The sequence below is a fragment of the Cydia strobilella genome, chromosome 14, assembly GCF_947568885.1.
Source record: "Cydia strobilella chromosome 14, ilCydStro3.1, whole genome shotgun sequence".
NCBI lineage: Eukaryota > Metazoa > Arthropoda > Insecta > Lepidoptera > Tortricidae > Cydia > Cydia strobilella.
The window spans coordinates 8,830,248-8,842,925 of NC_086054.1; the positions used below are offsets into that span (position 1 = coordinate 8,830,248).

A 12,678-nucleotide genomic window follows, 5' to 3' on the forward strand; every position below is an offset into this window, starting at 1 on the left:
GCATCTCCTTTGCTTTGATATATTATATCCGTAACAGGTAATTATTTGGACTCATTTGGGCACATTATTTTGAATTTTTCCAAGCGATAGTTTAAACAGCATGGGCCAAAGTTACCCTGTGTTGGGTCAATGGAACCCGGCCTTACGATAACAACATACATGGAGTCCCTCCCAGATATTAATTTTATTTTTGGAATTACAATACAACACCTAACCTAACCTGGGGATATTACTGCAATGTTCTGCCACCAGAGTGCAGCACTAGCCTTTTTAGTAAACTATAGAGTAACTTATACATACTGTACCTTTAACAGCTTTTTGACAATGACAAATTTTCAGAGATAATAAAATATGCATCAAGGCGGTTTGTTTACAGCATGTTACCTACCGGGAAACGCAAATCCGAAAATTCCCTATCTGCCTCTTTATCCCTCGAGTATGCAAGAGTGACAGAGATGTTACATAATGAAATTTCGATTTTCTTGTTTCGCGATAGACCTTCAGATTGTGGTACTGGCGCCACCCAAAGAGTAAGAGTATACGTAAGAGTTTCGCGTAATATTCCCTATTTCATTAAAATATAGTTGTGAAATACGGACGGATGGATGAACAAAGGGAATTTAGAAATATTATACAGTCTGTTTATTCTATCTGTATACTAAATTTTACACCGACTTGATAAAACAAAGTGAGGCGGTGTCATTATAAATATAAAACATCATATTTTTATAGAATTTTGACATTAATTATGAAGACATGTCCACATTTTGTCATTTTAGGGTTCATGAATTCTACGGAACAGAACTTAAACGATGTAAAATATGTTTTGCGTAGAACGACACATGAGTTTGCTCAAGTGTCAAAGTTCTGTCAGTTCAGTTGTCAACTTGTCAGTTGTCAGATGGTTGTCAGAGTGTCAAAGAAAAATCAACAACTGCTTTCAGCTTCATTATTAAAATTATATTCAATTTATAATTCAGATTTAATAATAATCAAGATGCGAAGACGAGCTGGAGTGGGTGCCATCCAAAAGCAAAAGTTAGAGCAAGAGAAATACAGAGAGAAAGGGTCCGAAATACAAGAAAATCAGTTTCAGCAGATGTCCAAACAACTAGAAGTGTTCAGGGAAAATTTGGAGGAATTCGCCACGAAACATAAGAACGAGATAAAGAAGAACGCTCAGTTTCGTAGGCAGTTCCAAGAAATGTGCGCTGCGATTGGTGTAGACCCTTTAGCTTCTGGAAAGGGGTTCTGGTCAGTTCTTGGTTTGTATTTGGAACTTAATTTTACTTTGTTTTGCTTAAACGTTCAGATTTATGAATGACAAAGTTTCCTGTGTGTTATCAGATACATAAAGTATCTAATATCATTGAGAACATTGTTTTGAGACATTATTTCCTGGTTGATGATGTCACCTTAATTGAAAGCCTTTCTGATAAAAAGTTCTTAATTCAGGCTAGTATGGTGATTTGACTAGAACTCTTCACGCAATTATTAGGTAACAAAAATTATTAGGTAATAGGTTGGATAAGCCTAAAACTTTCATCTTTAATTTACAAATACCAATTTTTATTGATGTAAAATGAAAAGATACATAAAACGCAAAAACATTAAATGCATACAAAAAAATCTATTCCATAGGTGCCTGCTTGTGGCATTCCCACATTGGATAATAGCTATGGCGATCCTTTACACCAGTAATGACGGTCCTCACCCTGCTGTCCTGTCCCATCTTTAAGTTGTAATTTATATAGACACTGTGTATTGAATTTACAAAAAAGTGTAACTTTTTTCTCATACAAAGTATTGCTTTGCTTTTATTGCATGTTTTTTGGCATTTTATAAGACATTTCACTCTTTTAGGCATCGGAGATTTTTATTACGAGTTAGGAGTCCAAATAGTAGAAGTATGCATGGCAACAAACTACAAGAACGGAGGTCTGATCACACTTGAGGAGCTTCGGATGAGGCTGATCGCAGCCAGAGGGAAGGCCAAAAAGCATCAGGATATTACTAATGAGGACCTGTTGGCTGCTGTTAAGAAATTAAAGATATTTGGCAATGGGTGAGTTTATTAGAATGATAAGTACTACTAATAGTATTAATTCAAGAAGTTGATAGGTACATGAATTAGAGGAGCACACAGTTATTACTTACATTACGTTATTATTTACAGGAATTAATTCCATATAATAATAAACACTGGAATCAATAAAATTTTTGGCAAATAAAAGTATTTAGTTTTCTTTTAATCCACTGATCAACAATTAATTATTAGAGTTTTGAATGACTCACGGTTAGTTTCACTAGACTTATAAGGTAAGGTAAGGTAAGGGTAGACTTATCCCGGTCAATAAAAGTCTAATTAATTATTATTTTCAAAATTCAATTTTGTAGAATCTTCAAGCATGGGGACCTACAGGGAATTTGGAGAACTTGGAAAAAAAAGTCTACCTATATGAATACTTTTTCGTTGGTGGTGCAAGCCTGGCTCTATAAAAATTATAAATGTAAAAAAGTCCCCTGAACTGAGTGAACATACACTCATAGATCATGAGATATTCACAAGTCACTGATGGCGAAATATGAAAAAAATTTGATAGGGATGTTCCCAAACAAAGATTCCATTAAAAATCTGACAGTTCCGATGTGACAAAAAAATTGCTACATTGGAAAATCTTCATTCTATTACAGATTCACAGTAGTTCCCATTGGCAAGGGCAGATGGCTGGTGCAGTCAGTACCCGGAGAGCTCAACCTGGACCAGACCCTGGTACTACAGAAGGCCAGCGCCCTGGGCACGGCTTGGATCTCTGCTAGCATACTTACTGGGGATCTAGGGTGAGGAATAAGTTTTTTACATTGACATGGCCTTAAAACACTGCTTCCGTAACCATAAACACACACACACATACAGTGCAATTAGTGCAAACCTCAATCTTTAGATTAGTATTCAATTTAAATCCAGTAACTGTAATGCCATACGATAAATAAATAAATAATCGGTAACCATCGTCAGCATCCGGGAAAGTGATAAGTAACTACAGTGGAGAATGAGAAAGCCGTCCAGCCACCCGGTCGGCGAGGATTTAGACTTTCGGAAAAAGCGCGTTAGTTCGCGCGTTATTTTTTGTCTGCACTCATGTAAGATGTTAGCAAAAAATAAGATAAAAATAAAATAAAAACACTACACTCACCCCAAAATGCGCAGGCCTTTATAATTGTTATTCATTATGTATTAAATATTTGTTTCGCTTAACTTTCTAACTCGGATAAATCCATGCGACCCTCTTAGGAAATATCTACCCTATTACCTTGCCTTAATACCAAAATCACATAATCTGGCAGTTGGATTTACCCGAATTTCAAGTTAAGCTACTAATATTTCTTGCATTTGCTTCTTGCATTTTCATTCTAAACTTTTCTCAAGCTTAATATGTGCCTTGTTAACCTTTTGGACGCCAATGACGGATATATCGGCACCGAAGGTCCAACGCCAAAAACGGATTAAGCGGTCAAAGACCCCAGACCAACATAGACCTACGTGCATGTGCATAAAGTTCAATTTCAGTTTTGACACGTGGCGTCCGAGTGACAGCTTTTGTGTTTGACACGGCGTCGAAAAGGTTAACATTAATAATCTGATTTCCAGTTGGAACGAAACGAGAACGCAAAACGCATTAAACCACATGGTGAAAGAGGGCCTAGCGTGGATCGACACACAAGACAAGGAGATGTTGTATTGGTTCCCTAGCATGTTCTCCGAGTGCGTAGCGGCCCAATGATAGTATGTCGTTATTTTTTCGCTCTTTCCTAAAATATTATAGTTCAGAATTGGCAAGATCAGAGGACCTACCGCAAACGCCGACGTTCGTAAAATGTGGGCATCTATCTCTGTCACTCTAATTACGCCTTACTTGGAGTAAAAGATAAATGTGCCCGCAATTTGCGAAGTTCGGTGTTCGCGGTAGGCCCTCTGAAGGCATGCCATGCATCTATTATTTACTTACAATAATATTTTGGGAATAGGCGATTTTGTAATTTAGAAAAAATTGTATACACAGTAAATACCATTAAGTCTAATAAATGATTTATTATAATAATATTGCACTGTAAATCCATTTTAATTTGATTCTAATTACAAATATTTATCAGCTTATCGAGCTATCATCTTGTATCGACGACGCTATTGACGGTAGTTTTAATTTTGATCTTAGTTCTTTATTTTCTTGTTGTAAGTCGTCCAATTTCTTCTTTAATTTTGTTGTCATTTCAACGTAGGATTCTTTCCACCTGTAAAGTGTAAATTAATTACTGAATTTAATTCACTGCAAATATTGTAATACATAGGACTCAAACTAAAGTAGCAGGCTGTCACCAAACACTAAAACCATGGGGAGGAAACTGGAGCGTTCGGGCATTCTCGGCTCCGTTCGGCTCAGCATTGCTCCGAGCAATTATTAGGTTTGGCACAACTTGACGTCCCTTTGCGTGCACAACCACAGAGAAGATAATTACTTGAGTTTTGACAACCCTAATTAGCCGAAAGGGATAGTGCCATACATTAGGAAGGGACAGCATGATTCGTCCCTGAACCGCTGTCAAACTTCGGTTTTGTAGGAAGTTTATTTTCTGAACGGTAGTACTATTACTTATTCTGTGCTAAAAGCTAATTTCAGCAAAGGACCTACTTTTTACTAAGCTCCATTTGATTCTCCAAGTGTTTAAGCAGGTCTGCTAATTCCTCTTCTTTAGTTGACACCATTCTGCAAAACAAGAAGGTATGCTTAAACATTGACGTTTAAAAAAAAATCCTTTGATAAAAAAAAATCGGTCCTTCCTTCCTTTGTGACTCAACGGTTGAAAACTCCTGCTTTAATATAAGTAAGTAGGATTGTACTTACTTTTGGTTAAGCTCGGTTCTAGATGTAAGCATAGTCTGCAATTTGCTTATGATATTGTGCGTTTCATCCAATGATTTCTGCAAGTGTTCCACTTGAATTCTGAAACAAGAAATACTTGACAGCTGTCTTCCAAAATTCCGTTACCATTCATTACCAGTCCGCCGGACGATATCGGCCTGTCAGTTAGATTAAAAATTTGGCAGGCCGATGTCGTCCGGCGGACTGGTAAGGAAAAATGTCCCGCGACATGTGTCGGCGACGAATCAAGCGAAGTGAGGAATTTCGCTTGACACATCTGGCGACACCGCGCGATTTAAGTCGGCTGCGATGTCAGGCGAAGTCGTGCGACTTCGCGAAACTTTGCCTGTCATACTGGCGACACCACACGACTTATGACACACCCTGGCAACATCTGTCGCGCGCTGTGTGTTCTTAGTCAATAGTCATGTCGAGCGACGTCCTGCAATGTTGCGGCACTTCACCCGACGTCGCTGGCGACTCGAATCGTGTCGCCTAATGTTTTTTCGTGATTATGGCACAGCTTCTGTCTCACTCACTTGAGCTCATCGCACTGTGATTTCAGTAGTTTTTCCTCCCAGTCACGACGCTTGGTTTCACGCGCGTGGCTATCTTGTACCCTCTGTATATCTATGGCTAAGCTCTGCTTTTCGCATACCAGTTGGATGTTCCGTCTTTCTGATGCGACCTGCGACCATAACATGCAAATATATTATTTTCTTAAATTGAATATTTGTATGAGAGCCCGACCGCGCGCATGCATTTTATAAATTTACCGCCTTTTCAGTAGACAGAGAGTATTGTCATAAGACATAGACGTAGAGTTTAAAAAAACCATAAGTGCGACAATGAGCTAATTATATTAGTACGTATTGTTTTTTAACATGTTTCGTATGCAGTGACTGCAGTTAGAACAAGTTAAGCGGGAGAGGCATTCAAAATGACGTGAACACGACTTAAGAGAGATGAGCGTGCTATTATTTTTAGCGCGAAGCGTGCGTGTCGAAATTTACTTCTGCTGCTGAATTTATATACATATTTAATTTACCAGTTCTTGGAACAAGGCTTCCAGCCGCTGCTCCGCGAGAGCCAGCTTCGGGTCCAAGGATTTGAGTTCACTCTTCTGTTGGTTTAGGTAGCTCTCGTTCGACACTTGGAGGACTTTGTTTTCCCTAAGACGCGTGAAAGATACATGTTTGGTAAATTTAAATACCATAAAATCAGGATTTTAAGATTTGTCTTTCTCCTGAACAACTGACTGTAACCATAAAGTGACACTAAAAAGTTAATTCACACACGAAAAGCGCGTCACAGTCATAAAAGCAAATGTTGCGATATTTTGACGAAAATCCGAGTATAATTAGTTGGGTACTATATAACTACCTACTTAAAATTTTAAACTACCTAGGTACCTAAAAAAATTACCTAAGCGTTTTGCTCAACAACAATCCCTTTTCAACCAACTCCGTGTCCAAGTTCCTTATATGCTCCAGCATGTCTGCCACCTTCTCATTGTATTTCTCTTTTACTTCGTCTAGCTCCACCCTGTAGCTGGATTCTGTGTCTTGTTTCACTCTAGATAAGGTTTGTTTTAGCGTGGACATTTCACCTGAAAAAGGAATTACGTTACGAGAAAAAGATTTCCACCTTCCGCAATTCCAGATATACTATCTATTAATTTATTGTGTTAGATGTCTAAGACAATTTTGTGATTTAAAGTCGATAGCTAAACCAGATGGCGCTGTACTGCTCCGTATCGTATGCAGTCAAACGTGACGTCGTTGACGTGACGTGACCCTAAACAAAACATATGGCGCAGTACACAGCGGCCATAACAGCGGCATCAGTTTCGACTGTCAAACTAGGATGCGGTTTTAAGACTGCCTCCCTAACTATTATCAGGTCATTTTAACGCGAGCCCCGGTATGTTCCAGAAAACACCTATTCGTGCCTGGCGGGGACAAATGGGAATACATCAAATTTAATGATAAAGGATATACATACCTGTTAGTTTCGCGAGTTTTTTCTGCAATTCATTCTTCTCCCGCGAAACCAAATCGAATAATTGCAACGCTTCAGCCACCTGAGGAATGCGAATAATAATTGTAATTTTTCTGTTTTTGACTTATGTTTTCTTGTAACATACAAGCTTGCGGCACAAAAAAAAGTATTATCAAGCTTCGCCAGATAATATAACGTATTACATACTTTTGACTTAGCCTCCATTTCTTTCTTAACTTTCTCAGTGCATTCTTTCTGCAATGCGATCGTATGCGACTTTAGACCTTCGTTATTTTTCCTTTCCACTGCTAAGTTGATCCTGTTCTCTTCTAGATCTTTCGCTGTCTTCTCCAATTTGTTTTCTAATGTTTTACCTCTTTCCTTAAATACAGAATTAGTATAGAAGTTGGCAGATAACATTTACCTAAGTAATATGTAGGTAAGACAAAGTTGATCCGGTTCGAAGGACCATCTTCACATTTAATGCAGATGGTGATACATGGTATATAGTGACTGATTTACCTTATAAGTATTAATTTCCTTTTCCCTATTAATCAGCTCATTCTCCATAGAGTTGTTTTTCTTCTGAAGTTCCTTATACTTAGATTCCAATTCAATATAATCCCTTAGTGCTGTGTCGAGTTTCAATTCAAGGCTACGGTTTTCTTCTTTTATATCCTGCAAAGTATATTAAAAATTATCGGTCTGTTTTAGGAAGACTAGCAGTACCTCTAGATCGAATGAAATGTATGGTGATTGGTGATAACTGATGGACTAGTAGCCGAACATAGTCGGACTCACCCACCGAGGGTTCCGTACTTTTTAGTATTTGTTGTTATAGCGGCAACAGAAATACATCATCTGTGAAAATTTAAACTGTCTAGCTATCACGGTTCATGAGATACAGCCTGGCGACAGACAGACAGACGGACAGCGGAGTCTTAGTAATAGGGTCCTGTTTTTAGCATTTGGGTACGGAACCCTAAAAATTAGTTAAGGCTCATAATAGATATTAGAAAAAAACAACATGAAATTTTAATAATGGCGCAGCGGCATGGATCGACTGAACTTCAAAGCAAAAACTCGAATAATACGGTTACGCACTTGTTTATTCCCCTTTTCATATCCTTGGTAAGTTTGCAATTCGTTCTCCAACGCCTCTATGGTTCTTTGTGAAGTTTGCCACAGGACGTGAATTGAATCTCTCTCCTATAACAAGAAATTGAAATATGTACCTACCTATAGAATAAATAGAGTACCTATTTAAATACCTTATACCTTACCTGCTATTCTTGTTGTCAACTTGATACTAACAACGATTGCATCGGATCGCAATACGACAATTAAGATTATTCACCATGGTCAGATGGAATCATCTGGATCGGTTAATGAACGTAGAAGTGTACCTACTCAATAAGTACCTACCTATAATTCTAAATGGTACCTCCTCCCATAATGTAGGGAGGTAGAAATGTATTTTGAATTTTTGTCTATTTTGTCTTCCTACGGTCAATGGAGCACACAAAGTTCGCGCCCTTTACTGCAATAGTAATAGCCGTCAGTGTCTGATAAGATTGGAGTCCGTGGATTAAGATTTTCACTTAAAAATACCTTAGCAATAAGGTTGACTTGTTTCCTTAGGTCTTCCAACTCTTTGCTGTAGTCTACATCTTGGTGGGCCTCAGTCTCCAATCTTTCTTTGAGCAGCATTTTCACCTGGCGAGACAGCTTCTCGTTGTCTGATATCAGGGCACGGACTTCTTGGTCTACTACTGACTGGTTTTGCTATTAAAAGAGAAAAATAATGAATAGTTTTAATATTACTAGCGAAATCCTGAACCTGAAATAGCATAGTGAAAATGGAATAATTATTCGAAGGGTGCTTGCTTCCAAGAGTGTAAAAAAGCTATCACTTGGTTAAGAAATTATAGTTTGTCTAAGGACTGTCTCATTTCAAACGTAGACAGATAGAATCATACTATCTTTGTCTTACACTAGTACTACCACCCAAAAGAAAAGGATGACTAGGTTTTTTTTGTTCTTATTTAGGCCAGGATTACACTTGTAAGTTTTACTTACGTAAGTAGGGACACAGCTATACTACAGAATGAGATATGAATATCGTTATCTCATTCTAGCAAATAGCTTTGTCCCTACTTACGTAAGTAAAACTTACAAGTATAATCCTGGCCTTACTGAGAATGGGGTTGGCAATGGCAACTGTCAAAGGTTTGCAGAGATGGCGCCATCATAGCTTGCCCCTTTTTCTATGAGATTTGGCTTAAGGCGCTTCGCGCAAGTTTTGGCCAAAAACTGTTACTTTTTAGAGCTTATAACTTCTAAATGAGTCAACCAAAAATTATGAAAAAAATATATATGCATCTTCACTCTATGGACAACAATCGCAACATTTGACTTTTTTCCTAAAATTTGTAGTTTCACCGAAAAAAAAAATAACACGACAGGCCGTTTTGCGGCTAACTTTGCTTATAACTTCTAAACGGCTTAATCGATTAAAATTATTTTTAAACTAACAAACATGTTTTAACAGGTTCTACAAATGCAACATAGCTTTTCTTAATCAAAAAATATTTTCTTAAGAAATCGAACGTTTTTCCACATTTCATGCGTATGCAGCCTGAACATGGCGTGGCCGGCAGTCGTGTGCCAGCTTTGAGACGAGGAGGCTGTGTCGCTCGTCGCTCCGTGCCTTCCTTGCACTATGTTCGCTTATGCACAAGCAAAGTGCTATAAGATCGGAGTTATTGTGGCCAAAGAATAAATAACTGCAGAGCGCTGATTTGGTTGCGACGCGCATTAGCGAGCGCAACACGGTATTTTGCGGTCTATTACAATGAATGTAATGATAATATCCGTATATATTATACTATAATATACGTATGTTTGAGAAAACTTCATTTGAAATAAATAAATAAATGTTTTCTAACCGACATATTATAATGTCATTCAAGTTTTACGTTTTGAATAATGTTCCATTCCATCTCGAAACAATAAATAATTGATTTAACATAAGCTACCTATTACCTATTACGTTGTATGTATGTATGTTAAAAAACATTGTTTTTGTAATTTAAAAATAATTTTAATCGATTAAGAACTAGCAAAACGGCCTATCGTATTTTCATTTACGGAAAAACTTACTATTAAGTTTATTGTAGGTTTAGTTAAGTAGTAATTAGTGTTAAATAGTTTAATTGTAGTTATGTCTGTAAATTTTCCATGGTTGATCCTTGCCTGTTAATAAACGTTTTATTATTTTATTATTATTTGTATCTCCTTCTGCATTTCAGTAATTATTTCATTGGGTCAACTTGGTGTATTATGTCTTCTAAATGGGTAAACAAAAAATTATGAATAAAATATATATGATTCTTCATTTATTGTTCAACAATTATAAAATTAAACTTATTTCCTGATATTTATAGTTTTACCGTAATAAAAATAATAAAACAGGCCATTTTGCGGCTAACTTTGGTTATTTTTACTAAACGGCTAAATCAATTAAAATTATTTTTAAACTAACAATAATGTTTTAATAGCTGACGGTATTTCCACCGCGATACAACCGGCCGACGATTTGTTTTATTAACAATATCATCTAAACTACCATCTGACAAAGTTAAGACGAGATAAAACCGGCTGACCATTTTTTTAATTCACAATAGCATCTAAACTATCATCTGACACAGTATCAAGCGGGAGGCGATAACAATTTTTTTTGCGTGTTTCGGTGGCTGCCATTTCTCAACCCATCAACGGAGCGGCAGCTGACGTCCACAGGGGTTCATCATACATAGCCGTTAACCACTAAAAAAATAAATGACTGCAAAGCGCTGATTTGGTTGTGGCGCGCTTGTAATAAAAACCGGCCAAGTGCGAGTCGGAGTCGCGTTACAAGGGTGTTCCGTATATTACTCAAATTAAACAATTTATTTTTTATGTGAAACGTGCGTGAAATGTCTTTAACAAACCCGTAGGGGTTGGATCAAAAACTAAATAATTAAGTCCGACTCACGCTTGACTGCTCATTTCTAATAAGTTTTCCTGTGATCTATAGGTAAAGATCTATTTTGTGTATTTTTTTCAAAATTTTATACCCAGTAGTTTCGGAGATAAAGGGGTGGAATGCTCATTTTTTGCCTATTTTCGTGAATAACTTCTAAACAATTTAAAAATGCTTGTTGCTAGGCCTATTTGAATAAAGAATATATTGAATTGAATTGAATTGACTGTTTATCTTAAAATTATAAAAAATATACATTTGAGATTCTCACAATGAGCTCTTTCATTTGATATGTAACACGGTAGTTTAAAATTTTTTTTTTATTAATTTTCTCTTTTACCCCCCAAAAGTGGCCCCCGTGTTTAAAATTAATTTGTTTACGTTACATGTCCGTCTTTGGGTCACAAACTTACATATATACACCAAATTTCAACTTAATTGGTTCAGTCGTTTCCGAGAAAATAGGCTGTGACAGACGGACAGACAGACAGACGCACGAGTGATCCTATAAGGGTTCCGTTTTTTTCCTTTTGAGGTACGGAACCCTAATAATGATGATATTCCCACGTAATGATTGAGAAAACTTCGAACTTCGAAAAATAACACATTTGTAGTAGTTTATGAAGCTAGTAGGTACTTTAATTTTATAAGTTAACTATTAATGGCATTATTTATATTTATTTATTACGGATAAAAAAAAACTGTATAAAATAAACGCACTGTACGCCTCAATTTAGTACATACCAAGCTTTAGCTATAAATCTTAATCCGTCGATTTGACTTAGGTATTTATTTGTAAGAAACAGATAAAACACAAATTAACTAATTGAGGCTTGTAAAGTATAATGCATAAGAGGATATATTTTTATTATAATTTACGACCTCCACTACACGCATGATCTACTCATACTCAAACAACAAAATATCTGCAAAAGATACACAAATACGAGGTATAGCGCCAATTGCCGCGCGCCTCTGGGCTGTAGGTTATTCTTTGAACCTCGTTCCGCCGCAGTCGCCGCACCGAGACGAAATTCACGTACGATCGCAGTGAGCGGGGTGCGGGTACAGAGACGCTGAGACGCTCAAGGCCAAATCAGCGAGAATCGTCTTAAAGGGCTGGCATCCAGGACATTAAAAAAACAAAAATTTGACACATTTCTAGGGATTGACAGGGCGAGGACAGGGCAAACTATGCTGGCGCCATCTGCTAATTATTTCGACTGGCCAACCCCATTTGGTTTGGTTTGACCAACTGTATAAACTTTTCCCATCGGTTACAATGGTAGGTATGTGAATTTATCGGCTTCGTAAGCAATAACGGTCTAATTATTTCTTTTAGGAAACGGTAAATCTAAAAACTGATATTTCTGATTGTGGCGAGGCACCTATAATAGTTGAATTACGCGAGATTAGTTATTCAAATTACAGGTCGATATTTTCACGAGCTTACCCTATAAAAGTCGACTTCAGTTTGAAGCACATTATAGGCTGTGTTTTCCATAATGCAATCATCGGGATCACAATTTAAAATGTATTTAAGTTACTTAAACAAAGAAAAATAACAAATAAATTATGACTCGTACCTATGCTCACATTGCTTTGTTTACATTTCGCGCTATGTAACGTCATAATTGCGTTGCTAAGCAACTACGTACCTGTTTGGCGTTAATAGAAAATCGGTGCTGTTATATATTTCAATTTTACTATCATATTAAAATATAATATAGT

At 37.0% G+C, this 12,678-nt stretch overlaps 2 protein-coding genes across 2 annotated transcripts; one reads left to right on the plus strand and one right to left on the minus strand.

Annotated features, from left to right (window-relative positions):
- The first annotated feature begins 896 nt into the window (after nt 1-896).
- On the plus strand, nt 897-4,538 carry LOC134747097 (vacuolar-sorting protein SNF8). Its single transcript, XM_063681663.1, has 4 exons — nt 897-1,265; nt 1,864-2,065; nt 2,695-2,841; nt 3,653-4,538. Exons 1-4 carry the CDS (start codon nt 902-904, stop codon nt 3,783-3,785), a joined length of 846 nt encoding a protein of 281 aa, XP_063537733.1. The 5' UTR covers nt 897-901; the 3' UTR covers nt 3,786-4,538.
- Nucleotides 4,061-12,545, minus strand: LOC134747096 (dynein regulatory complex subunit 4-like). The gene is made up of 12 exons (XM_063681662.1): nt 12,401-12,545; nt 8,535-8,708; nt 8,028-8,132; nt 7,446-7,601; nt 7,131-7,304; nt 6,927-7,005; nt 6,348-6,531; nt 5,971-6,094; nt 5,462-5,610; nt 4,905-5,003; nt 4,692-4,766; nt 4,061-4,293 (listed from the first exon to the last, which is right to left on the minus strand). The coding sequence occupies exons 1-12, from the start codon at nt 12,449-12,451 to the stop codon at nt 4,152-4,154; spliced, it is 1,512 nt and encodes a 503-aa protein (XP_063537732.1). The 5' UTR covers nt 12,452-12,545; the 3' UTR covers nt 4,061-4,151.
- Nucleotides 12,546-12,678: the final 133 nt, after the last annotated feature.

Excerpts from the sequence above, each read along its gene's own strand:
- LOC134747097 (XM_063681663.1), top strand. The coding sequence starts at position 902 with ATGGTTGTCAGAGTGTCAAAGAAAAATCAACAACTGCTTTCAGCTTCA. Across the intron at positions 2,066-2,694 it reads TTAAAGATATTTGGCAATGG|ATTCACAGTAGTTCCCATTG; the intron begins GTGAGTTTATTA and ends ATTCTATTACAG. Across the intron at positions 2,842-3,652 it reads ATACTTACTGGGGATCTAGG|TTGGAACGAAACGAGAACGC; the intron begins GTGAGGAATAAG and ends TCTGATTTCCAG.
- LOC134747096 (XM_063681662.1), bottom strand. The coding sequence starts at position 12,451 with ATGGAAAACACAGCCTATAATGTGCTTCAAACTGAAGTCGACTTTTAT. Across the intron at positions 8,133-8,534 it reads AAGTCAACCTTATTGCTAAG|GAGAGAGATTCAATTCACGT; the intron begins GTATTTTTAAGT and ends TTCTTGTTATAG. Across the intron at positions 7,006-7,130 it reads AAATGGAGGCTAAGTCAAAA|GTGGCTGAAGCGTTGCAATT; the intron begins GTATGTAATACG and ends CGCATTCCTCAG.